Genomic DNA, 23,644 nt, shown 5'->3' on the forward strand with positions numbered 1-23,644 from the left:
AAAGACAGTCCTTTTTAAGTCCTTGAAGGTCTTTTTTGTTTTTTCTTGTTTTGTTTAAAGTTTCATTGATTTTGAAATGTGTCAATTTTGTATCTTTCTCTTTTTTTTTCTTCTCTGAAACAAATAGGTGTACACAGTTTCTGTCAATGATAAAGCACAACGAAATCTACCACTTGAATTTTAATTTAAATACACATACTGTAGCATAGCCCATTGGTGCAGACTCCAGCAGGTATTTAGTAAGATAGTAAAAGTCATTAACAAAAAAAACAACAATAAAAACAAATTAAAAAGGGGGGGGGGGGGGGGAGAGGATTTATAGGACTGAAATTGCTGATTTCATCCATGTGACAGACTAACCATTCATGCAAGGGGCATAAGTCAGCTCTCAGAACACCATGCCTTTCGGGATTCTCACTGTGAGACTTCTCACTTGTCAGCCTTTGGTGTTGTAAAGGGTTTTTAGAAAGTTCCAAACTGTTTGAACTGTGGAGAGAAATGGGCACAGTGGCCTCAACACTTGCCTTGACAGCAAGGGATATGGGATCCAGGGATTCATCTGAGCGTTAGACGATGGGTCAAAAATGACAAAAACATTCCCAGTCAAATCAGCACTTCATCTGACATTTCTTTTTGCCAGGGCAGTCAGTGTTTATGACCGTGATGCAGCTGGTTGTGTGTTTGTGTTGGGGGTGGCGGGTGTATGTATGTATGTGTGTGTTATAGTGTGTGTGTGTGTGTTGGAGGGTGGGGATGTGTATGTATGTATGTATGTGTGTGTTAGTGTGTGTGTTGGGGGGTGGGGATGTGTATGTAGAGGTTCATTAGTTAGGGGTGGATGGAGTGCATTAGTTAGGGTGGATGAGGTTCATTAGTTAGGGGTGGATGAGGTTCATTAGTTAGGGGTGGATGGGGTTCATTAGTTAGGGGTGGACGAGGTCCATTAGTTAGGGTGGATGGGGTTCATTAGTTAGGGTGGATGGGGTTCATTAGTTAGGGTGGATGGGGTGCATTAGTTAGGGGTGGATGGGGTTCATTAGTTAGGGTGGATGGGGTTCATTAGTTGGGAGTGGTTCATTAGTTAGGGGTGGATGGGGTTCATTAGTTAGGGGTGGTTCATTAGTTAGGGGTGGATGGGGTTCATTAGTTAGGGTGGATAGGGTTCTTTAGTTGGGAGTGGTTCATTAGTTAGGGGTGGTTCATTAGTTAGGGGTGGTTCATTAGTTAGGGGTGGATGGGGTTCATTAGTTAGGGGTGGTTCATTAGTTAGGGGTGGTTCATTAGTTAGGGGTGGTTCATTAGTTAGGGGTGGATGGGGTTCATTAGTTAGGGGTGGACGAGGTCCATTAGTTAGGGTGGATGGGGTTCATTAGTTAGGGTGGATGGGGTTCATTAGTTGGGGGTGGTTCATTAGTTAGGGGTGGTTCATTAGTTAGGGGTGGATGGGGTTCATTAGTTAGGGGTGGTTCATTAGTTAGGGGTGGACGAGGTCCATTAGTTAGGGGTGGATGGGGTTCGTTAGTTAGGGGTGGTTCATTAGTTAGGGGTGGATGGGGTTCGTTAGTTAGGGGTGGTTCATTAGTTAGGGGTGGATGGGGTTCGTTAGTTAGGGGTGGGTGGGGTTCATTAGTTAGGGGTGGTTCATTAGTTAGGGGTGGATGGGGTTCATTAGTTAGGGGTGGATGGGGTTCATTAGTTAGGGGTGGATGGGGTTCGTTAGTTAGGGGTGGGTGTGGAGCATTAGTTATGGGTGTGTGGGGTGCGTTAGGGGTGGATGGGGTGCATTAGTTATGGGTGGGTGGGGTTCATTAGTTAGGGGTGGGTGTGCAGCATTAGTTATGGGTGTGTGGGGTGCGTTAGGGGTGGATGGGGTGCATTAGTTATGGGTGTGTGGGGTTCGTTAGTTAGGGGTGGGTGTGGAGCATTAGTTATGGGTGTGTGGGGTGCATTAGGGGTGGATGGGGTGCATTTGTTAGGGGTGGATGAGGCTGATTAGTTAGGGGTGGGTGGGGTGCATTAGGGGTGGATGAGGTTCATTAGTTAGGGGTGGGTGGGGTTCATTAGTTAGGGGTGGTTCATTAGTTAGGGGTGGGTGGGGTTCATTAGTTAGGGGTGGTTCATTAGTTAGGGGTGGGTGGGGTTCATTAGTTAGGGGTGGTTCATTAGTTAGGGGTGGGTGGGGTTCATTAGTTAGGGGTGGTTCATTAGTTAGGGGTGGGTGGGATTCATTAGTTAGGGGTGGTTCATTAGTTAGGGGTGGATTTGGTTGTCATCTATCCTTTGAGGGTGCTTTGGAGCTGGCTCTGGTCTCTTGTAGGTTGTTTTTGGGGTGTGTGTACATGGATTTGTGTGCACATGCATGATACATGTGTGTGTGCTCAGACTGCGGTTCCCACCCACCCACACCTCCTCAAAGGCTTCGTAATTGTGAACGGCATGCACACTGGTTGAATGCTAACCAACGGTTCTAATCAGGATGACCCAGTTTGGGACCTAACCCCACCCTGTCATTTGGTTACTAACTTTGTTCAGATTGTTGCCACCACCCCTTACCCTTACTCCTCCAAACAGACCTGACTTACAAGGTGCTTCTTGTAATCTTCATCATGTATGTTGTCAAGTCAGCATGTTTGATTGTCAGGTAGTGAAGTCTGCCTAGCAAAGGGAGGCAGCTATTTGTGCCAGTGGCACTGATAGGTTTGTAGACTGACCTGATAGAGATGTGATGTGTAACCAGGAAACTGATAGGTTTGTAGACTGACCTGATACAGATGTGATGTGTAACCAGGAAACTGATAGGTTTGTAGACTGACCTGATACAGATGTGATGTGTAACCAGGAAACTGATAGGTTTGTAGACTGACCTGATACAGATGTGATGTGTAACCAGGAAACTGATAGGTTTGTAGACTGACCTGATAGAGATGTGATGTGTAACCAAGAAAGGTGGAACACTTAGAGCTGTGCCTCTCGACTGCACATTTGTGGTCACCGTGATGATGGTGATCATGATGCCCATGATATTTTGATAATTAAGTAAATGAGTGAGTGAGTGAGTTTTTATGTGTGTGTGTGTGAAGTGTGTGTGTGTGTGTGTGTGTTAGTTTTCAAAATGCCTGGCACACAGCAGAAGCGTGCTGTCTGAAATACTTCCTGGTCCACACAGGGTGTGTGTATGACTGTGTGCATCCAAGCAGGCATCAACACGCACACACACGCACGCGCTCACACATGCATGCACGTACGCACGCGTGTGCACACACACACACAAATACACACACACACACACACACACACACACACACACACAAATACACTCACACTCACACACACACACACACGCACTTTCAACTTTCATTTACCTACAGAAATCATACTGACAGACATAAAACTGTACTGATAAGTCTGTGGGACTGTTGAAGTGATTGTGAAAGAGAGACGCAGGGAAATGGGGGTAGGGGTTGGGGACTGGTTTTTCTCTTCCTGCCATGTGAACTAGGGTGAGCCTTGTGCTGATGAAGGTGGTCTCTCTCTGCCCAGTGAACAGCCTCACACTGACCCCCCTGCTGGATTTTACCCCAGGGTCATTCTGGGTTGGGCTCCTCCAGTTGGAAATGACCCCCTCTCTACTGGTGTGCTAAAGCTGCTGAAAAAGGAGGGGAGGGGGGGAGGGTTGTTCTGGGCTAGCCTTCACTGCCCCATCCCACACACACACCCATCACCACCACCCTCACACATACACTCTTCATTGCATCTAAATGGAAGGAAACATGGCCCAGTTTGCTGAAATAGCTTGCAGTGATTTGTTTTGACTGGACAAATTGACCCCAGGGGGTTCATTTCAAAGTAGTATGGAATGGCTCCCATGACCATTAGGAGGAGGGTGTGGTAGGGGTGGGGGTTCCATGACCATCAAGAGGAGGGTGTGGTAGGGATGGGGGTTCCATGACCATTAGGAGGAGGGTGTGGTAGGGATGGGGGTTTGAAACCAAACTGGGGAGTTCAGTTCTTGACTAGGTTTATCCCTCTGGTGTCATTGAAGGCAAGTCTGCATTAACCCCGGGGGGTAATCTGGGCAGCCAGATCTGAACATAGGGTAAAAACCAATAGGGGTACAAATAGGCTGCTACACCACTGGACCAAGGCTAACCTGTGTGTGTGTGTGGGGGGTGGTGGTGGTGAGGGGGGGTGAATATGTGTATTTCCATGTGTGTATGTGTGTGTGTGTGGACAGTGTCACCGTGTAGCAGGAAAGCCAGGCATTGGTGCTGGGGTTGTGATGATTTTATCATGCCGCCATGTAGTTACTGAATACCCCTGCTTTCTAGAGTCCATCCCTCTCTCACGCTCCCTCGCCTTGCTTCTGTCTGGGGTTCTCCCACGTCACCCATCCTGTAACAGGGCACAGGGTAGGGCAGGGGGAGAGACAGGTGGGAGAGGGGTGGAGAGAGAGACAGGTGGGAGAGGGGTGAGGGTGGAGAGAGAGACAGGTGGGAGAGGGGTGGAGAGAGACAGGTGGGAGAGGGGTGGGGTGGAGAGAGAGACAGGTGGGAGAGGGGTGGAGAGAGAGACAGGTGGGAGAGGGGTGGAGAGAGAGACAGGTGGGAGAGGGGTGGAGAGAGAGAGACAGGTGGGAGAGGGGTGAGGGTGGAGAGAGAGACAGGTGGGAGAGGGGTGAGGGTGGGAGAGAGAGAGACAGGTGGGAGAGGGGTGGGGGTGGAGAGAGAGACAGGTGGGAGGGGTGAGGGTGGAGAGAGACAGGTGGGAGAGGGGTGAGAGAGAGAGACAGGTGGGAGAGGGGTGAGGTGGAGAGAGACAGGTGGGAGAGGGGTGGAGAGAGAGACAGGTGGGAGAGGGGTGGAGAGAGAGAGACAGGTGGGAGAGGGGTGGAGAGAGACAGGTGGGAGAGGGGTGGGGTGGAGAGAGACAGGTGGGAGAGGGGTGGAGAGAGACAGGTGGCAGAGGGGTGGGGGTGGAGAGAGACAGGTGGGAGAGGGGTGAGGTGGAGAGAGAGACAGGTGGGAGAGGGGTGAGGGTGGAGAGAGAGAGACAGGTGGGAGAGGGGTGGAGAGAGAGAGACAGGTGGGAGAGGGGTGGAGAGAGAGAGACAGGTGGGAGAGGGGTGAGGTGGAGAGAGACAGGTGGGAGAGGAGTGGAGAGAGACAGGTGGGAGAGGGGTGGGAGAGAGACAGGTGGGAGAGGGGTGGGGGTGGAGAGAGAGACAGGTGGGAGAGGGGTGAGGGTGGAGAGAGAGACAGGTGGGAGAGGGGTGGAGAGAGACAGGTGGGAGAGGGGTGGGTAGAGAGAGACAGGTGGGGTTGGAGAAGAGACAGTGGAGTGGGGTGGAGAGAGAGACAGGTGGGAGAGGGTGGGGGGAGAGAGACAGGTGGGAGATGAGAGGTGGGAGAGGAGGTGGGAGAGGAGAGGTGGAGAGAGACAGGGTGGGTGGAGAGAGACAGGTGGAGAGGGTGGAGAGAGAGACAGGTGGAGGGAGAGGGGTGGAGGGTGGGAGAGAGAGACAGGTGGGAGAGGGGTGGGGAGAGAGAGAGACAGGTGGGAGAGGGGTGGAGAGAGAGAGACAGGTGGGAGAGGGGTGGGGGAGAGAGAGCAGGTGGGTAGAGGTGGGGTGGAGAGAGGACAGGTGGAGAGGGGTGGAGAGAGACAGGTGGGAGAGGGGTGGTGGAGAGGAGGAGGAACAGGTGGGAGAGGGGGTGAGGGGTGGAGAGAGAGGAGACAGGTGGGAGAGGGGTGAGGTGGAGAGAGAGACAGGTGGGAGAGGGGTGGGTGAGAGAGACAGGTGGGAGAGGGGGTGGAGAGGAGAGACAGTTGGGAGAGGGTGAGGGTGGAGAGAGAGACAGGTGGGCGAGAGGGTGGAGAGAGAGACAGGTGGGAGAGGGGTGAGGGTGGAGAGAGAGACAGGGTGGGAGAGGGGTGGGGGTGGAGAGAGAGAGGTGGAGAGGGGGGAGGGTGGGAGAGAGAGACAGGTGGGAGAGGGGTAGTGGAGAGAGGACAGGTGGGAGAGGGTGGAGAGAGACAGGTGGGAGAGGGTGGGGGTGGAGAGAGAGACAGGTGGGAGAGGGTGAGGGTGGAGAGAGAGACAGGTGGGAGAGGGGTGAGAGAGAGACAGGTGGGAGAGGGGTGGGGTGGAGAGAGACAGGTGGGAGAGGGGTGGAGAGAGAGACAGGTGGGAGAGGGGTGGAGAGAGAGACAGGTGGGAGAGGGGTGGGGTGAGAGAGAGACAGGTGGGAGAGGGGTGGGGTGGAGAGAGAGACAGGTGGGAGAGGGGTGAGGGTGGAGAGAGAGACAGGTGGGAGAGGGGTGGAGAGAGAGACAGGTGGGAGAGGGGTGGGGTGGAGAGAGACAGGTGGGAGAGGGGTGGGAGACAGGTGGGAGAGGGGTGGAGAGAGAGAGACAGGTGGGAGAGGGGTGAGGTGGAGAGAGACAGGTGGGAGAGGGGTGGAGAGAGAGACAGGTGGGAGAGGGGTGAGGGTGGAGAGAGAGACAGGTGGGAGAGGGGTGAGGGTGGAGAGAGAGACAGGTGGGAGAGGGGTGGAGAGAGAGACAGGTGGGAGAGGGGTGGAGAGAGAGACAGGTGGGAGAGGGGTGGAGAGAGAGAGGTGGGAGAGGGGTGGAGAGAGAGAGACAGGTGGGAGAGGGGTGAGGGTGGAGAGAGAGAGAGGTGGGAGAGGGGTGAGGGTGGAGAGAGAGACAGGTGGAGAGGGGTGAGGGTGGAGAGAGAGACAGGTGGGAGAGGGGGTGGAGAGAGACAGGTGGGAGAGGGGTGGAGAGAGACAGGTGGGAGAGGGGTGGGGGTGGAGAGAGAGACAGGTGGGAGAGGGGTGAGGGTGGAGAGAGAGACAGGTGGGAGAGGGGTGGAGAGAGAGACAGGTGGGAGAGGGGAGGTGGAGAGAGAGACAGGTGGGAGAGGGTGGGGTGGAGAGAGAGACAGGTGGGAGAGGGGTGGGGTGGAGAGAGAGACAGGTGGGAGAGGGGTGGAGAGAGAGACAGGTGGGAGAGGGGGGGTGGAGAGAGAGACAGGTGGGAGAGGGGTGAGGGTGGAGAGAGAGACAGGTGGGAGAGGGGGTGGAGAGAGAGACAGGTGGGAGAGGGGTGAGGGTGGAGAGAGAGACAGGTGGGAGAGGGTGAGGGTGGAGAGAGAGACAGGTGGGAGAGGGGTGGAGAGAGACAGGTGGGAGAGGGGTGAGAGAGAGACAGGTGGGAGAGGGGGTGGAGAGAGACAGGTGGGAGAGGGTGGAGAGAGAGACAGTGGGAGGGAGGGTGGAGAGAGAGACAGGTGGGAGAGGGGTGGAGAGAGAGACAGGTGGGAGAGGGGTGAGGGTGGAGAGAGAGACAGGTGGGAGAGGGTGGAGGGTGGAGAGAGAGACAGGTGGGAGAGGGGTGGAGAGAGAGACAGGTGGGTGAGGGTGGAGAGAGAGACAGGTGGGAGAGGCGTGAGGTGGAGACAGAGACAGGTGGGAGAGGGGTGGAGAGAGAGACAGATGGGAGAGGGGTGGAGAGAGAGACAGGTGGGAGAGGGGTGGAGAGAGAGACAGGTGGGAGAGGGGTGAGGGTGGAGAGAGAGACAGGTGGGAGAGGCGTGAGGTGGAGAGAGAGACAGGTGGGAGAGGGGTGGAGAGAGAGACAGATGGGAGAGGGGTGGAGAGAGAGACAGGTGGGAGAGGGGTGGGGTGGAGAGACAGGTGGGAGAAGGGTGGAGAGAGAGAGACAGGTGGGAGAGGGGTGAGGGTGGAGAGAGACAGGTGGGAGAGGGGTGGAGAGAGAGACGGTGGGAGAGGGGTGAGGGGAGAGAGAGACAGGTGGAGAGGGGTGAGGGTGGAGAGAGAGACAGGTGGGAGAGGGGTGAGGTGGAGAGAGAGACAGGTGGGAGAGGGGTGAGGGTGGAGAGAGAGACAGGTGGGAGAGGGGTGGAGAGAGACAGGTGGGAGAGGGGTGGAGAGAGACAGGTGGGAGAGGGGTGGGGGTGGAGAGAGAGACAGGTGGGAGAGGGGTGAGGGTGGAGAGAGAGACAGGTGGGAGAGGGGTGGAGAGAGACAGGTGGGAGAGGGGGTGGAGAGAGACAGGTGGGAGAGGGGTGGAGAGAGACAGGTGGGAGAGGGGTGGGGGTGGAGAGAGACAGGTGGGAGAGGGGTGGAGAGAGACAGGTGGGAGAGGGGTGGGGGTGGAGAGAGAGACAGGTGGGAGAGGGGGTGAGGGTGGAGAGAGAGACAGGTGGGAGAGGGGTGGAGAGAGAGACAGGTGGGAGAGGGGTGGAGAGAGAGACAGGGGGAGAGGCGTGAGGTGGAGAGAGAGACAGGTGGGAGAGGGGTGTGGGTGGAGAGAGAGACAGGTGGGAGAGGGGTGGAGAGAGACAGGTGGGAGAGGGGTGGAGAGAGAGACAGATGGGAGGGGGGTGGAGAGAGAGACAGGTGGGAGAGGGGTGGAGAGAGAGACAGGTGGGAGAGGGGTGAGGGTGGAGAGAGAGACAGGTGGGAGAGGGGTGAGGGTGGAGAGAGAGACAGGTGGGAGAGGGGTGGAGAGAGAGACAGGTGGGAGAGGGGTGAGGGTGGAGAGAGAGACAGGTGGGAGAGGCGTGAGGTGGAGAGAGAGACAGGTGGGAGAGGGGTGGAGAGAGAGACAGATGGGAGAGGGGTGGAGAGAGAGACAGGTGGGAGAGGGGTGGAGAGAGAGACAGGTGGGAGAGGGGTGGAGAGAGAGACAGGTGGGAGAGGGGTGGAGAGAGAGACAGGTGGGAGAGGGGTGGAGAGAGAGACAGGTGGGAGAGGGGTGGAGAGAGAGACAGGTGGGAGAGGGGTGAGGGTGGAGAGAGAGAGACAGGTGGGAGAGGGGTGGAGAGAGAGACAGGTGGGAGAGGGGTGAGGGTGGAGAGAGAGACAGGTGGGAGAGGGGTGAGGGTGGAGAGAGAGACAGGTGGGAGAGGGGGTGGAGAGAGAGACAGATGGGAGAGGGGTGGAGAGAGAGACAGGTGGGAGAGGGGTGGAGAGAGAGACAGGTGGGAGAGGGGTGAGGGTGGAGAGAGAGACAGGTGGGAAGAGGGGTGGAGAGAGAGACAGGTGGGAGAGGGGTGGAGAGAGAGACAGGTGGGAGAGGGGTGGAGAGAGAGACAGGTGGGAGAGGGGTGAGGGTGGAGAGAGACAGGTGGGAGAGGGGTGGAGAGAGAGACAGGTGGGAGAGGGGTGGAGAGAGAGACAGGTGGGAGAGGGGTGGGGGTGGAGAGAGAGACAGGTGGGAGAGGGGTGGAGAGAGAGACAGGTGGGAGAGGGGTGGAGAGAGAGACAGGTGGGAGAGGGGTGAGGGTGGAGAGAGAGACAGGTGGGAGAGGGGTGGAGAGAGAGACAGGTGGGAGAGGGGTGAGGGTGGAGAGAGAGACAGGTGGGAGAGGGGTGAGGGTGGAGAGAGAGACAGGTGGGAGAGGGGTGGAGAGAGAGAGACAGGTGGGAGAGGGGTGGAGAGAGAGAGACAGGTGGGAGAGGGGTGGAGAGAGACAGGTGGGGGAGGGGTGGGGTGGAGAGAGAGACAGGTGGGAGAGGGGTGGAGAGAGAGACAGGTGGGAGAGGGGTGGGGGTGGAGAGAGAGACAGGTGGGAGAGGGGTGGAGAGAGAGACAGGTGGGAGAGGGGTGAGGGTGGAGAGAGAGACAGGTGGGAGAGGGGTGGAGAGAGAGACAGGTGGGAGAGGGGTGAGGGTGGAGAGAGAGACAGGTGGGAGAGGGGTGGAGAGAGAGAGACAGGTGGGAGAGGGGTGGAGAGAGAGAGACAGGTGGGAGAGGGGTGGAGAGAGACAGGTGGGGGAGGGGTGGGGTGTAGAGAGAGACAGGTGGGAGAGGGGTGGAGAGAGAGACAGGTGGGAGAGGGGTGGGAGAGGGGTGGGGTGGAGAGAGAGACAGGTGGGAGAGGGGTGGAGAGAGAGAGACAGGTGGGAGAGGGGTGGAGAGAGAGACAGGTGGGAGAGGGGTGGAGAGAGAGAGACAGGTGGGAGAGGGGTGGAGAGAGAGAGGTGGGAGAGGGGTGGAGAGAGAGAGACAGGTGGGAGAGGGGTGGAGAGAGAGACAGGTGGGAGAGGGGTGGAGAGAGAGACAGGTGGGAGAGGGGTGGGGTGGAGAGAGAGACAGGTGGGAGAGGGGTGGAGAGAGAGAGACAGGTGGGAGAGGGGTGGAGAGAGAGACAGGTGGGAGAGGGGTGGAGAGAGAGAGACAGGTGGGAGAGGGGTGGTTGGGGAGGGAGAGTGAGGGGGTGAGGTGATGATGAATACACCAAGCTGTATTCATGGTCTGTTTTTTTTCTGTTCCAGCTTGCTTCATGTATGGTTATGTGTGGATGTATTTTTGCTTGTATTTGGATGAAGATTTCTTGCTGTGGAAACCTAACACGTAGAGCTGCGTTGTGTTTGTTGTTGGGCAAGGGGGTCATTTTTCTTCCTGGGTTTGGGGATTGCTGATGTGCTGTTATATATGCTTTGTTTTAAGAGTATAATGTGTACAGGTATTATTCACTTGTATTTGAGATATGAACATGAGAGTGGAATGGAGAACGATGTAGACGGGAAGAGAGATTTGCACATGCATGTGCAGTTAATGGTGAATAATATTCAGAAGTAGGAGATTGATACAGAAGAAAAGAAGAAGAATGATGCAGAACAGAAGAAGAAGAAGAAAGAAGACTGTGAATTTGTGACTGGCATTGTCAGGGGCCAGCAGCCTGTCTTACTGCACCTTGAGCTGGTCAGTGCTGCTGCTGATGATGATGATATGGATATTTACATAGCGCCTATCCTAGGGCGCTCGTTATTTGTTTCTGATATTATTCAGTCAGGCTTCAGTCACACATACACACACACATGCTGACAGCCCTCATGGGAAGATGCCAGAAGCAAGTTGCGCCTTTCTGCCAGCAAGCTCTGTCCCGCTGTCGCTACATAGAGGAGCAGAGATTACATGCAGATTGTCTTCCTTGGATGTGCGCATGGACATAGAGTGCAGACACTAACCGTCTGTCAAAATAAACTGTTGTGATTGCTTGGAAGAGTGCAGGTTGTGTGCAGCATCTGTATTGCTAATGTAAGTAGACTGAAACTGGTTGCTCCATCTTACGCTCGTGAACAAAGATCTGTGATGAATGGAATGAGACAAGATCTGTGTAGTTAGTATGAAGGGAATGAGACTTAAGATCTGTGTAACTAATGTGAACAGAATTAGGCTGAGATCTGTGTACTAATATAAACAGAATTAGGCTGAAATCTGTGTAACTAATATGAACAGAATTACGCTGAGATCTGTGTAACTAATGTGAACAGAATGAGACTAAGATCTGTGTTGCTGTTGTGAACAGATTGATGATAACTTGTAAGATTTGTGATACTAATGACAGTGTGGTGTGAAAAGAAATAGAGTGATTACAGTATCTGTGTTACTGATGTAAACAGAATAAGAGAGACGGCCAGAATCTGTGTTACTAGTGTGAAGGATGTAAGAGTGAGTGGAAGAGTGTGTTATTGTTGAGAGTGAGTGGAAGAGTGTGTTATTGGTGAGAGTGAGTGGAAGAGTGTTATTGGTGTGAAGGGTGTGAGAGTGAGTGGAAGAGTGTATTATTGGTGTGAAGGATGTAAGAGTGAGTGGAAGAGTGTGTTACTGGTGAGAGTGAGTGGAAGAGTGTGTTACTGGTGAGAGTGAGTGGAGTGGAAGAGTGTGTTACTGGTGAGAGTGAGTGGAAGAGTGTGTTACTGGTGAGAGTGTGTGGAAGAGTGTGTTATTGGTGAGAGTGAGTGGAAGAGTGTGTTACTGGTGAGAGTGAGTGGAAGAGTGTGTTATTGGTGAGAGTGAGTGCAAGAGAGTGTGTTATTGGTGTGGTGTTACTGGTGAGAGTGTGTGGAAGAGTGTGTTATTGGTGAGAGTGAGTGGAAGAGTGTGTTATTGGTGAGAGTGAGTGCAAGAGAGTGTGTTACTGGTGAGAGTGAGTGCAAGAGAGTGTGTTACTGGTGAGAGTGAGTGCAAGAGAGTGTGTTACTGGTGAGAGTGAGTGGAAGAGTGTGTTATTGGTGTGAAGGGTGTGAGTGAGTGGAAGAGAGTGTTATTGGTGTGAAGGGTGTGAGTGAGTGGAAGAATGTGTTATTGGTGAGAGTGTGTGGAAGAGTGTGTTGTTGGTGTGAGAGTGAGTGGAAGAGTGTGTTATTGGTGTGAAGGGTGTGAGTGAGTGGAAGAATGTGTTATTGATATGATAGTATGTGGAAGAGTGTGTTGTTGGTGTGAGAGTGAGTGGAAGAGTGAGTGTTATTGGTGTGAAGGGTGTGAGTGAGTGGAAGAATGTGTTATTGGTGAGAGTGTGTGGAAGAGTGTGTTGTTGGTGTGAGAGTGAGTGGAAGAGTGTGTTATTGGTGTGAAGGGTGTGAGTGAGTGGAAGAATGTGTTATTGATATGATAGTATGTGGAAGAGTGTGTTGTTGGTGTGAGAGTGAGTGGAAGAGTGTGTTATTGGTGTGAAGGGTGTGAGTGAGTGGAAGAATGTGTTATTGATATGATAGTATGTGGAAGAGTGTGTTGTTGGTGTGAGAGTGAGTGGAAGAGTGTGTTATTGGTGTGAAGGGTGAGAGTGAGTGGAAGAGTGTGTTGTTGGTGTGAGAGTGAGTGGAAGAGTGTATTATTGGTGTGAAGGGTGAGAGTGAGTGGAAGAGTGTGTTATTGGTGTGAATGTGAGTGGAAGAGAGTGTTGTTGGTATGAAGGGTGTGAGAGAGAGTGGAAGAATGTGTTATTGGTGTGAGAGTGAGTGGAAGAATGTGTTATTGGTGTAAATGTGAGTGGAAGAGCGTGTTGTTGGTGTGAAGCATGTGAGAGAGAGTGGAAGAATATGTTATTAGTGTGAGAGTGAGTGGAAGAGTGTGTTGTTGGTGTGAAAGGTGTGAGAGTGAGTGTAAGAATGTGTTGGCAGGGATTTTGCATCCATAGAATGAAGTACATGTACACCTAGTGTTGGCAGGGATTTTGTATCCATAGAATGAAGTACATGTACACCTAGTGTTGGCAGGGATTTTGTATCCACAGAATGAAGTACATGTACACCTAGTGTTGGCTGGGATTTTGTATCCACATAATGAAGTACACCTAGTGTTGGCAGGGATTTTGTATCCACATAATGAAGTACACCTAGTGTTGGCAGGGATTTTGTATCCACAGAATGAAGTACATGTACACCTAGTGTTGGCTGGGATTTTGTATCCACATAATGAAGTACACCTAGTGCTGGCAGGGATTTTGTATCCATAGAATGAAGTACATGTACACCTAGTGTTGGCTGGGATTTTGTATCCACATAATGAAGTACACCTAGTGTTGGCAGGGATTTTGTATCCACAGAATGAAGTACATGTACTCTAGTGTCGGCAGGGATTTTGTATCCACAGAATGAAGTACATGTACTCCTAGTGTTGGCAGGGATTTTATATCCACAGAATGAAGTACATGTACTCCTAGTGTTAACAGGGATTTTATATCCACAGAATGAAGTACATGTACTCCTAGTGTTGGCAGGGATTTTATATCCACAGAATGAAGTACATGTACTCCTAGTGTTGGCAGGGATTTTGTATCCACATAATGAAGTACATGTACACCTAGTGTTGGCAGGGATTTTATATCCACAGAATGAAGTACATGTACTCCTAGTGTTGGCAGGGATTTTGTATCCACAGAATGAAGTACATGTACACCAAGTGTTGGCAGGGATTTTGTATCCACATAATGAAGTACACCTAGTGCTGGCAGGGATTTTGTATCCATAGAATGAAGTACATGTACACCTAGTGTTGGCAGGGATTTTGTATCCACAGAATGAAGTACATGTACTCATAGTGTTGGCAGGGATTTTGTATCCACATAATGAAGTACACCTAGTGCTGGCAGGGATTTTGTATCCATAGAATGAAGTACATGTACACCTAGTGTTGGCAGGGATTTTGTATCCACAGAATGAAGTACATGTACTCATAGTGTTGGCAGGGATTTTGTATCCACAGAATGAACTACACCTAGTGTTGGCAGGGATTTTGTATCCACAGAATGAAGTACATGTACTCCTAGTGTTGGCAGCGATTTTGTATCCACAGAATGAACTACACCTAGTGTTGGCAGGAATTTTGTATCCACAGAATGAAGTACATGTACTCCTAGTGTTGGCAGGGATTTTGTATTCCCCTTCAGTTGTGTGACAAAGCAGGAAGCGCTATAGTACAATAAATGGAGCATAGGAAGTGGTGAGTGTGTGTATTGTGTTTGTGAGTGTTAATTGTGTGGTGCAGTGTTGTGTTTGTGTTGTATGATGTGGTATGCGTGTGTGTTTGAGTGAGTTGCATAGTGTGGTGTGGTGTTTGTGTGTGTGTAATGTTGTGTGGTGTGTTTGTGTGAGTAGTATAGTGTGCTATTAATGTGTGAGTGATGTGGTTTAGTGTGATGAGGTGTGTGTGTAGTGTGTGTGTTAGTGTGGTGATGTGTGATTTGGTGTGTGTGTCAGTGGTGGTGCAATTTATGTGTGGTAACTGGTATGTGTGTGTGTTTGTGTGAGTAGTGTAGTGTGCTATTAATGTGTGAGTGATGTGGTTTAGTGTGATGAGGTGTGTGTGTGTGTAGTGTGTGTATGTGTTAGTGTGGTGATGTGTGATTTGGTGTGTGTGTCAGTTGTGGTGCAATTTATGTGTGGTAACTGGTATGTGTGTGTGTTTGTGTGAGTAGTGTAGTGTGGTGTAGTTTGGTGTGTGAGTAGCATGGTGTGGTGTGGTTTGGTGTATATGTGTAGTGTTGTGCAGTGTGTTTGGTATGTGTTTGTGGGAAGGGGGGTGAGTAGTGTGCTGTGGTGTGTGTTGTAAAGTGTGTGTATGATGTGGTGTGTGTGTGTGTGTGTGTGTAGTAAGGTGTGTGTATGATTTGGTGTATGTTTGTGTGTGAGCACCGTGTTGTGGTGTTTGTTGTAAAGTGTGTGTATGATGTGTGTGTGTGTGTGTGTGTGTGAGCGTGAGCTGTGTATTGTGGTGTGGTAAAGTGTGCAGTATGATGTGGTGTGTGTGTGTGTGTGTGAGAGAGAGAGAGAGAGAGAGTAGTGTGATTGAGTTTGATTTGGTGAGAGTGTGTGTGCATAGTATGGTATGATGAGGTGAGGTATTTGACATGGTGTGGTGAGGTATTTGTGTGTAGTGTGGTGAGGTATTTGTACATGGTGTGGTGAGGTAAGGTGTGTGTGCGTAGTGTGGTGAGGTATTTGTGTGTAGTGTGGTGAGGTATTTTGTGTGTAGTGTGGTGAGGTATTTAGGAATGTTTGCAGTGAGGAATGTGTGTAGTGTGGTGCAGTGAGGAATGTGTGTGGTGTGGTGCAGTGAGGAATGTGTGTAGTGTGGTGCAGTGAGGAATGTGTGTAGTGTGGTGCAGTGGTGCAGTGAGGAATGTGTGTGGTGTGGTGCAGTGAGGAATGTGTGTAGTGTGGTGCAGTGAGGAATGTGTGTGGTGAGGTGCAGTGAGGAATGTGTGTGGTGTGGTGCAGTGAGGAATGTGTGTGGTGAGGTGCAGTGAGGAATGTGTGGTGTGGCACAGTGAGGTGTGTCAATAACTGGAGGCATGCTGTGTGTGGTACCAGGGTCTGCCGAAGGACTTTGACGCTGCCGCCTTCATGGCCGACATGGCAGAGCTGAAGAAGACTGTCAAGACGCAGGAATCACGCATCACGGAGCTGGAGTCACGCCTGGCCACTCTGGAAGCTGCTGCCTCTACAGAGTCTGACGAAGCGGCAGGGAAGGAAGAGGACTAGCTGCTGAGGCGGAGATTTGACCTTGCTGTGGGCGTCGTGTCCGTTGTCTGGATCATCGCTGACTGAGCACTGCACAGCCATGCACTGTGCCCGTGTCTTTTTTTTTTCTTTTATCTTTTCCCTCTATGATTGTTTGATGTAAATGAACTATGTAAGAGCATGTTAGATTGTTTTGCCATGTACTTGGGGTCTGTTTGAGGGCAGGCAGGGGAAAGGAGAGGCAGGTGTCTGGATTGTTGTAAGTGAATGTGGAGTCTTGCAAGTCTAAGGGGTGGGGTGGGGATGTGCATGTGTTCTTTGGAGCGCCACGCCTTTTTTTTCTTTTAAAAAAAATAATTGTGGAGAATATGGGCTCCTGGAAGGAAGACGGAGGCAAATGTTGGAGTCCTGGCACAGGTGATAGTCCTTCATGGCTGTGGCCAGACTTTGGGCTGGGAATGGGGGGGGTGGGGGGATGTCTATTGCCATGAGGGCATTGACGTCTTTGCCACCCACGATTTAGGAAAATTCTATGGGGTTGAGTTTGACTTTAAACCTGCCTTGCTTCTTTCTGCTCCTGTTGAGCGTCAAGTACTTGAAAACAAAAGGACTCAAAGAAAATAAATCCCTCCCTCCCACATTTTGTTTTAGCAGAAAGTTGATCCAGTTAAAGTTGACAAAAATAGAATGCTGGACAGGAAGGGTAAGTTAGTGATGATAAGATTCAGTCAGTGTTTCTCCTGGCAGCCTGTGTAGCTGTAGCTGTAGCCTGGGGTCGTCGTCTGTCTGTCTCCCAGTCATAATCACACAGTTTGGGAGCAACTGCTGCATCATCGCTTTCACAATAGTGAATACACTTGCAAAAAAAAAAAAAGGGGGGGGCTGGGGGGTAATCACTGCATTTTCTCTCCTGTGACCTTGTCTTTGTGGGTGTCCCATCAGGCAGCAGTCACACACAGCTGCGGGACGCACTACGTACGGCCATTGTGGCTGTGCGAGTCGGTTTGTCTCCCCCTTTCATCCTGCTCTGAGGAAAGCTTGCTGTACAGTTCACTTGTCCACCACTCTGGGCGTCTGTTTTGGGGGGGAGGGGGGTTGGGATGTGTGGAATGGCCTGGCCAAGACTGGTTGGTTTCAGGTTGAAAAGGACACCACCAGCAAGGACAGAGAAGTGGACTGGTGGTTTGTGCCCTGTGTCAGGGGAAGGCTGCGTGGTGGTGGTGGTGGTGGTGACGACGGTGGAGGGCCTGGTGGTGTGCCTCTGTCCTGAGTGGCCTCCCCTGAATTGTGGTGGAAGACTGTTGACAGGTGGACCATCCCCTCCCTCTCCCCCTCCCCGTTATGTGGGCAACAACTGCTCCCTGTCAGAATGATGCCCATCAGGAGAGGGTGTGTGTGTGTGTGTGTGTGTGCACAGGACAAGAGAGCCCTGATTGAGCAGTTGTCCCTATCTGCAGAGAGTGGGATGGTGGCTGGGTGTGACCCTCCCCCCCCCACTCCCCCCCACCCTCTTCCCCACACAGAGAGAAAAGCCCCCTTGTTGTACAGGAGGAACCAAGTTCACACTGTGAATTAACACCAAATGCCAGCAGAAAAAGACAGCAGGATGCAAGTGGGAGGGGGGAGGTGGAGAGGTGGTGAAGAGAGAGAGAAAGCCATTGTTGGGAGAGGAGGTGGTGAAGATAGAGAGAAAAGCCATTGTTGGGAGAGGAGGTAGTGAAGAGAGAGAGAAAAGCCATTGTCTGGTTGGGAGAGGAGGTGGTGAAGAGAGAGAGAAAGCCATTGTCTGGTTGGGAGAGGAGGTGGTGAAGAGAGAGAGAAAGCCATTGTTGGGAGAGGAGGTGGTGAAGAGAGAGAGAAAGCCATTGTTGGGAGAGGAGGTGGTGAAGAGAGAGAGAAAAGCCATTGTCTGGTTGGGAGAGGAGGTGGTGAAGAGAGAGAGAAAAGCCATTGTCTGGTTGGGAGAGGAGGTGGTGAAGAGAGAGAGAAAGCCATTGTCTGGTTGGGAGAGGAGGTGGTGAAGAGAGAGAGAAAGCCATTGTCTGGTTGGGAGAGGAGGTGGTGAAGAGAGAGAGAAAAGCCATTGTCTGGTTGGGAGAGGAGGTGGTGAAGAGAGAGAGAAAGCCATTGTTGGGAGAGGAGGTGGTGAAGAGAGAGAGAAAGCCATTGTTGGGAGAGGAGGTGGTGAAGAGAGAGAGAAAAGCCATTGTTGGGAGAGGAGGTGGTGAAGAGAGAGAGAAAAGCCATTGTTGGGAGAGGAGGTGGTGAAGAGAGAGAAAAGCCATTGTTGGGAGAGGAGATAAGGGGGTGGCAGAGGAAGTGGGGTTTGACAGAAGATGAGAGAGTGGTGGTGTGGTCAGGGAGAGAAGGTATGTGGGGGTGGGGGGGTTGAAGAAAGAAGGAGAACAGAGGGGGGTGGCTGGCTGACCTGAAACAGAGACACAGAGCGTGGAGCAACTTGGTGCCAGGCAGGGGAGGGTTCAGTGGTGTGGGTGGGGATGATGGCATGTGTGTTTCCAAGGAAACAGGTGGTCTGTGTGGGTGGGAGGGGCAGCTGTTTGCAGTCGATGATGAACATTGTTGTACAGTTTTCTCTCTCGACAACACTCCAGTCAGTCAGCGTTGGTTGTATTTGATGGCTCTTGTGTGCAGTTTTTTTTTTAAATGAATGAATTGTTTGAAAACATTCGCATCTGCAGTTTAAATTTGTTCGGTGTGTGTGTGTGTTTGTGTGTGTGTGTGTGTGTGTTACATGTCCCAGCCCAGGACGTGTGTGGAAGTTGGGGACATGATGGGGGGGTGTGCACGCTGCCAGTTGCTGTAAGGATCTCTGCCTCCCCACCCCACCCCCACTTCCCCCTGCCCTCACTCCACCCTGTCTCACCCTCCCTCGCCCCCCAAACACCACCCTGTCTTACCCTCCCTCACCCCCCAAACACCACCCTGTCTCACCCTCCCTCACCCCCCCAAACACCACCCTGTCTTACCCTCCCTCGCCCCCCAAACACCACCCTGTCTTACCCTCCCTCGCCCCCCCAAACACCACCCTGTCTTACCCTCCCTTGCCCCCCAAACACCACCCTGTCTTACCCTCCTTGCCCCCCAAACACCACCCTGTCTTACCCTCCCTCGCCCCCCCCAAACACCACCCTGTCGTACCCTTCTTGCCCCCCAAACACCACCCTGTCTTACCCTCCCTTGCCCCCCAAACACCACCCTGTCTTACCCTCCTTGCCCCCCAAACACCACCCTGTCTCACCCTCCCTCACCCCCCAAACACCTTCCCATGCTGTTTACAAATGGATGATGAATGATTCAGGTCTGTCGGTATCATGTCCCAGCCCCTCTCCCAGCCCCCGCTGTTGTTGTTGTCATCGTTGTGGGTTTTGGGTCGCAACGCTTGTCTTGATGATCTCACACTCCACCAGTGTTGCACTGTGTGAAAATGTCGGCAGATGTCTCCATCCTCCTGGGCACCTGAGGGGAAGGATGATGGGGTGTGGGGGAACAGGTGAAGAGAGAAAGGGGTGTGTGGGGTGTAGAATTCCTTGACTGCTGAACCTGGGGGAAAGGAGGTGACTGCCACACAGTTTGAAAGGTGCTCACTAGTTCTTCATCTTGTAAAGGCGCTCACTAGTTCTTCATCTCTACTTGTAAAGGCGCTCACTAGTTCTTCATCTTGTAAAGGCGCTCACTAGTTCTTCATCTCTACTTGTAAAGGCGCTCACTAGTTCTTCATCTCTACTTGTAAAGGCGCTCACTAGTTCTTCATCTTGTAAAGGCGCTCACTAGTTCTTCATCTTGTAAAGGCGCTCACTAGTTCTCCATCTCTACTTGTGAGTGGTGTGACTGGGTGTTCTTTTTCTGAATAAAAGGCAACTTTGTTAAGAAGAGAAAGAAGTCTGAATAAAGAACAGTGACTGCCATTGGTTGTTTTCCAAATAAGAATGAATGATGTTATCAAGAGGAAGAAGTCCAGATATAAACAGCAATGAATAATATCATGAACTGTAAGCTGTGTCTGATCTCAGTGAGGTGACAGCCCTTCACTGACATTCTGAGGTGACAGCCCTTCACTGACATCCTGACCTGTAAGCTGTGTATTATGTCAGTGAGGTGACAGCCCTTCACTGACATCCTGACCTGTAAGCTGTGTCTGATCTCAGTGAGGTGACAGCCCTTCACTGATATCCTGACCTGTAAGCTGTGTCTGATATCAATGAGGTGACAGCCCTTCACTGACATCCTGACCTGTAAGCTGTGTGTTATGTCAGTGAGGTGACAGCCCTTCACTGACATCCTGACCTGTAAGCTGTGTCTGATCTCAGTGAGGTGACAGCCCTTCACTGACATCCTGACCTGTAAGCTGTGTCTGATCTCAGTGAGGTGACAGCCCTTCACTGACATCCTGACCTGTAAGCTGTGTGTTATGTCAGTGAGGGGACAGCCCTTCACTGACATCCTGACCTGTAAGCTGTGTGTTATGTCAGTGAGGGGACAGGGCTTCAGTGACTGAGTGTGGTGTCACCAGCAGTCAGTGCCCCGTGTGGTGTCAGCAGTCAGTGCCCTGTGTGGTGTCAGCAGTCAGTGCCCCGTGTGGTGTCAGCAGTCAGTGCCCCGTGTGGTGTCAGCAGTCAGTGCCCTGTGTGGTGTCAGCAGCAGTCAGTGTGGTGTCAGCAGTCAGTGCCCCGTGTGGTGTCAGCAGTCAGTGCCCTGTGTGGTGTCAGCAGCAGTCAGTGCCCTGTGTGGTGTCAGCAGTGTGGTGTCAGCAGTCAGTGCCCTGTGTGGTGTCAGCAGCAGTCAGTGCCCTGTGTGGTGTCAGCAGCAGTCAGTGCCCCGTGTGGTGTCAGCAGTCAGTGCCCCGTGTGGTGTCAGCAGCAGTCAGTGGCCTGTGTGGTGTCAGCAGCAGTCAGTGCCCCGTGTGGTGTCAGCAGTCAGTGCCCTGTGTGGTGTCACCAGCAGTCAGTGCCCCGTGTGGTGTCAGCAGTCAGTGCCCCGTGTGGTGTCAGCAGCAGTCAGTGCCCCGTGTGGTGTCAGCAGTCAGTGTGGTGTCAGCAGTCAGTGCCCTGTGTGGTGTCAGCAGCAGTCAGTGTGGTGTCAGCAGTCAGTGCCCCGTGTGGTGTCAGCAGTCAGTGTGGTGTCAGCAGTCAGTGCCCCGTGTGGTGTCAGCAGTCAGTGCCCTGTGTGGTGTCAGCAGCAGTCAGTGCCCTGTGTGGTGTCAGCAGTCAGTGTGGTGTCAGCAGTCAGTGCCCCGTGTGGTGTCAGCAGCAGTCAGTGCCCCGTGTGGTGTCAGCAGTCAGTGTGGTGTCAGCAGTCAGTGCCCCGTGTGGTGTCAGCAGCAGTCAGTGCCCTGTGTGGTGTCAGCAGTCAGTGCCCTGTGTGGTGTCCGCAGCAGTCAGTGCCCTGTGTGGTGTCAGCAGCAGTCAGTGCCCTGTGTGGTGTCAGCAGTCAGTGCCCTGTGTGGTGTCAGCAGCAGTCAGTGCCCTGTGTGGTGTCAGCAGCAGTCAGTGCCCTGTGTGGTGTCAGCAGTCAGTGCCCTGTGTGGTGTCAGCAGTCAGTGCCCTGTGTGGTGTCAGCAGCAGTCAGTGCCCTGTGTGGTGTCAGCAGTCAGTGCCCTGTGTGGTGTCAGCAGTCAGTGCCCTGTGTGGTGTCAGCAGTCAGTGCCCCGTGTGGTGCAGGAGTGGGGGATGATGGTCTGACCCAGGCAGCAGGTGGTGGACAAGGAAAGGAGCACAGGGTGTGGACATGATGGACGTCAGTCTCTCCTCGCTCTTCTCTGCATTCACTGGTGGCCTGTTCTGCGTTTGGAGGCAGAGTGGGCCAGGTGTTGGTGGTGATCCAGTGCTCACCATTGGTCAGGGTTCCAGGCCCTGTTCTGGCATGGTGTTGTGTCCTCTCCTCACTCCAGCCAGGTGTGAATGGGTACCTGGCTTGGCTTGGGGAAGGTTAAAATTGCGGAAAGAGAGGATTTGGCCCTGCCTTCCAACGCCAATCCCTGGACACTGGATGTGAACTCACTACCTTCCAGCACCAAGTCCTGGACACAGTGGATGTGAACTCACTGCCTTCCAACACCAATCCCTGGACACAGTGGATGTGAACTCGCTGCCTTCCAACACCAATCCCTGGACACAGTGGATGTGAACTCACTGCCTTCCAACACCAAGTCCTGGACACACTGGATGTGAACTCACTGCCTTCCAACACCAAGTCCCGGACACAGTGGATGTGAACTCACTGCCTTCCAACACCAAGTCCTGGACACAGTGGATGTGAACTCACTGCCTTCCAACACCAAGTCCTGGACACAGTGGATGTGAACTCACTGCCTTCCAACACCAAGTCCTGGACACAGTGGATGTGAACTCACTGCCTTCCAACACCAAGTCCTGGACACAGTGGATGTGAACTCACTGCCTTCCAACACCAAGTCCTGGACACAGTGGATGTGCACTCACTGCCTTCCAACACCAAGTCCTGGACACAGTGGATGTGAACTCACTGCCTTCCAACACCAAGTCCTGGACACAGTGGATGTGAACTCACTGCCTTCCAACACCAAGTCCTGGACACAGTGGATGTGAACTCACTGCCTTCCAACACCAAGTCCTGGACACAGTGGATGTGAACTCACTGCCTTCCCACACCAATCCCTGGACACACTGGATGTGAACTCACTGCCTTCCAACACCAAGTCCTGGACACAGTGGATGTGAACTCACTGCCTTCCAACACCAAGTCCTGGACACAGTGGATGTGAACTCACTGCCTTCCCACACCAATCCCTGGACACAGTGGATGTGAACTCACTGCCTTCCAACACCAAGTCCTGGACACAGTGGATGTGAACTCACTGCCTTCCAACACCAAGTCCTGGACACAGTGGATGTGAACTCACTGCCTTCCAACACCAAGTCCTGGACACAGTGGATGTGAACTCACTGCCTTCCAGCACCAAGTCCTGGACACAGTGGATGTGAACTCACTGCCTTCCTACACCAAGCCCTGGACACAGTGGATGTGAACTCACTGCCTCCATGGCCCTTAGGCTGTGGCTCTGTTTCTTTTCTTTTTTTCTTAACTGCCCTTTTGTGTTTTGTTTTTTAAATTTGTTTTTTTGTGTGTGTGTTTCTTTGAATGCAAGGGGTGTGAGGGTCAAAGCTGCTTCTTGCTCTCTGTCTGCCTTGGCGTCATTCAAGTGGTCATGTTGACCCTCTCCCCCCAGCCACGGCAAACCCTCCCACCCCCTCCACACACACACCTGTCCTTGTTTTTCCCACAGCCCTGGGAGTGAAACAAGGATGTTGAGACACCTCTCGCCCTCGTGTGTGCAGTGTTGAGAAATAAAGGTTATGTCTTGAGTTTCCTTTCAGTTCAGGTGTTGCCTTCAAGATTAAACCCTGCTCATTCCTCTGCCTAGCATCCGTTACTGTGGGCTGGGGTGGGTGGTGGGGATGGAGGGTTTGCTGTCGATGACTTCTTGAATTTAATGCTGCAGCCCTCGTTTCATTGGTCGCTTTGTGCGCATGATGGTATTTGTTGAACACCTCTTTTGTAGCTGCAGTAGAGAGCACAGGCTGTGAGTGGTTTCCTGGTTTATATGTTGTACATGATCATAAAGAATGTATTGTACCATGGTTAGAGAATGAGTTTACCATGTGCTGTATACAGACTTGCAACATCTGTTGTGTGGCATTGAAATGGGGTTATCACCTGATGCTGCTCTTTATGTCAAGACAGGCATCTTTTTTTGTTGCTGTTGTTGTTGCAGCGTTTAACGTTTTGATAATTGCTATCACTGGAAAGAAAGCATCAGTTTGACAGTTGTAATGTTGAATCAAATATTGTACTTTCCATGTGCACTT

At 52.3% G+C, this 23,644-nt stretch overlaps 1 protein-coding gene across 8 annotated transcripts in view; it reads left to right on the forward strand.

Annotated features, from left to right (window-relative positions):
• LOC143288304 (coronin-1C-like) overlaps window positions 1-18,467 on the forward strand; it is a 70,651-nt gene extending 52,184 nt beyond the window's left edge. For 2 of the 8 annotated variants that reach the window (XM_076596656.1, XM_076596655.1), the window contains one exon: window positions 15,630-18,467. In XM_076596656.1, coding sequence (XP_076452771.1) covers window positions 15,630-15,800 — 171 coding nt within the window. In that variant the 3' untranslated portion in view covers window positions 15,801-18,467. The remainder of the gene's footprint in view (window positions 1-15,629) is intronic. The other 6 variants (XR_013056067.1, XR_013056070.1, XR_013056071.1 and 3 more) reach the window with 6 other exon arrangements.
• Window positions 18,468-23,644: the final 5,177 nt, after the last annotated feature.

Source organism: Babylonia areolata, chromosome 12, assembly GCF_041734735.1.
Source record: "Babylonia areolata isolate BAREFJ2019XMU chromosome 12, ASM4173473v1, whole genome shotgun sequence".
NCBI classification, from domain to species: Eukaryota; Metazoa; Mollusca; class Gastropoda; order Neogastropoda; family Buccinidae; genus Babylonia; species Babylonia areolata.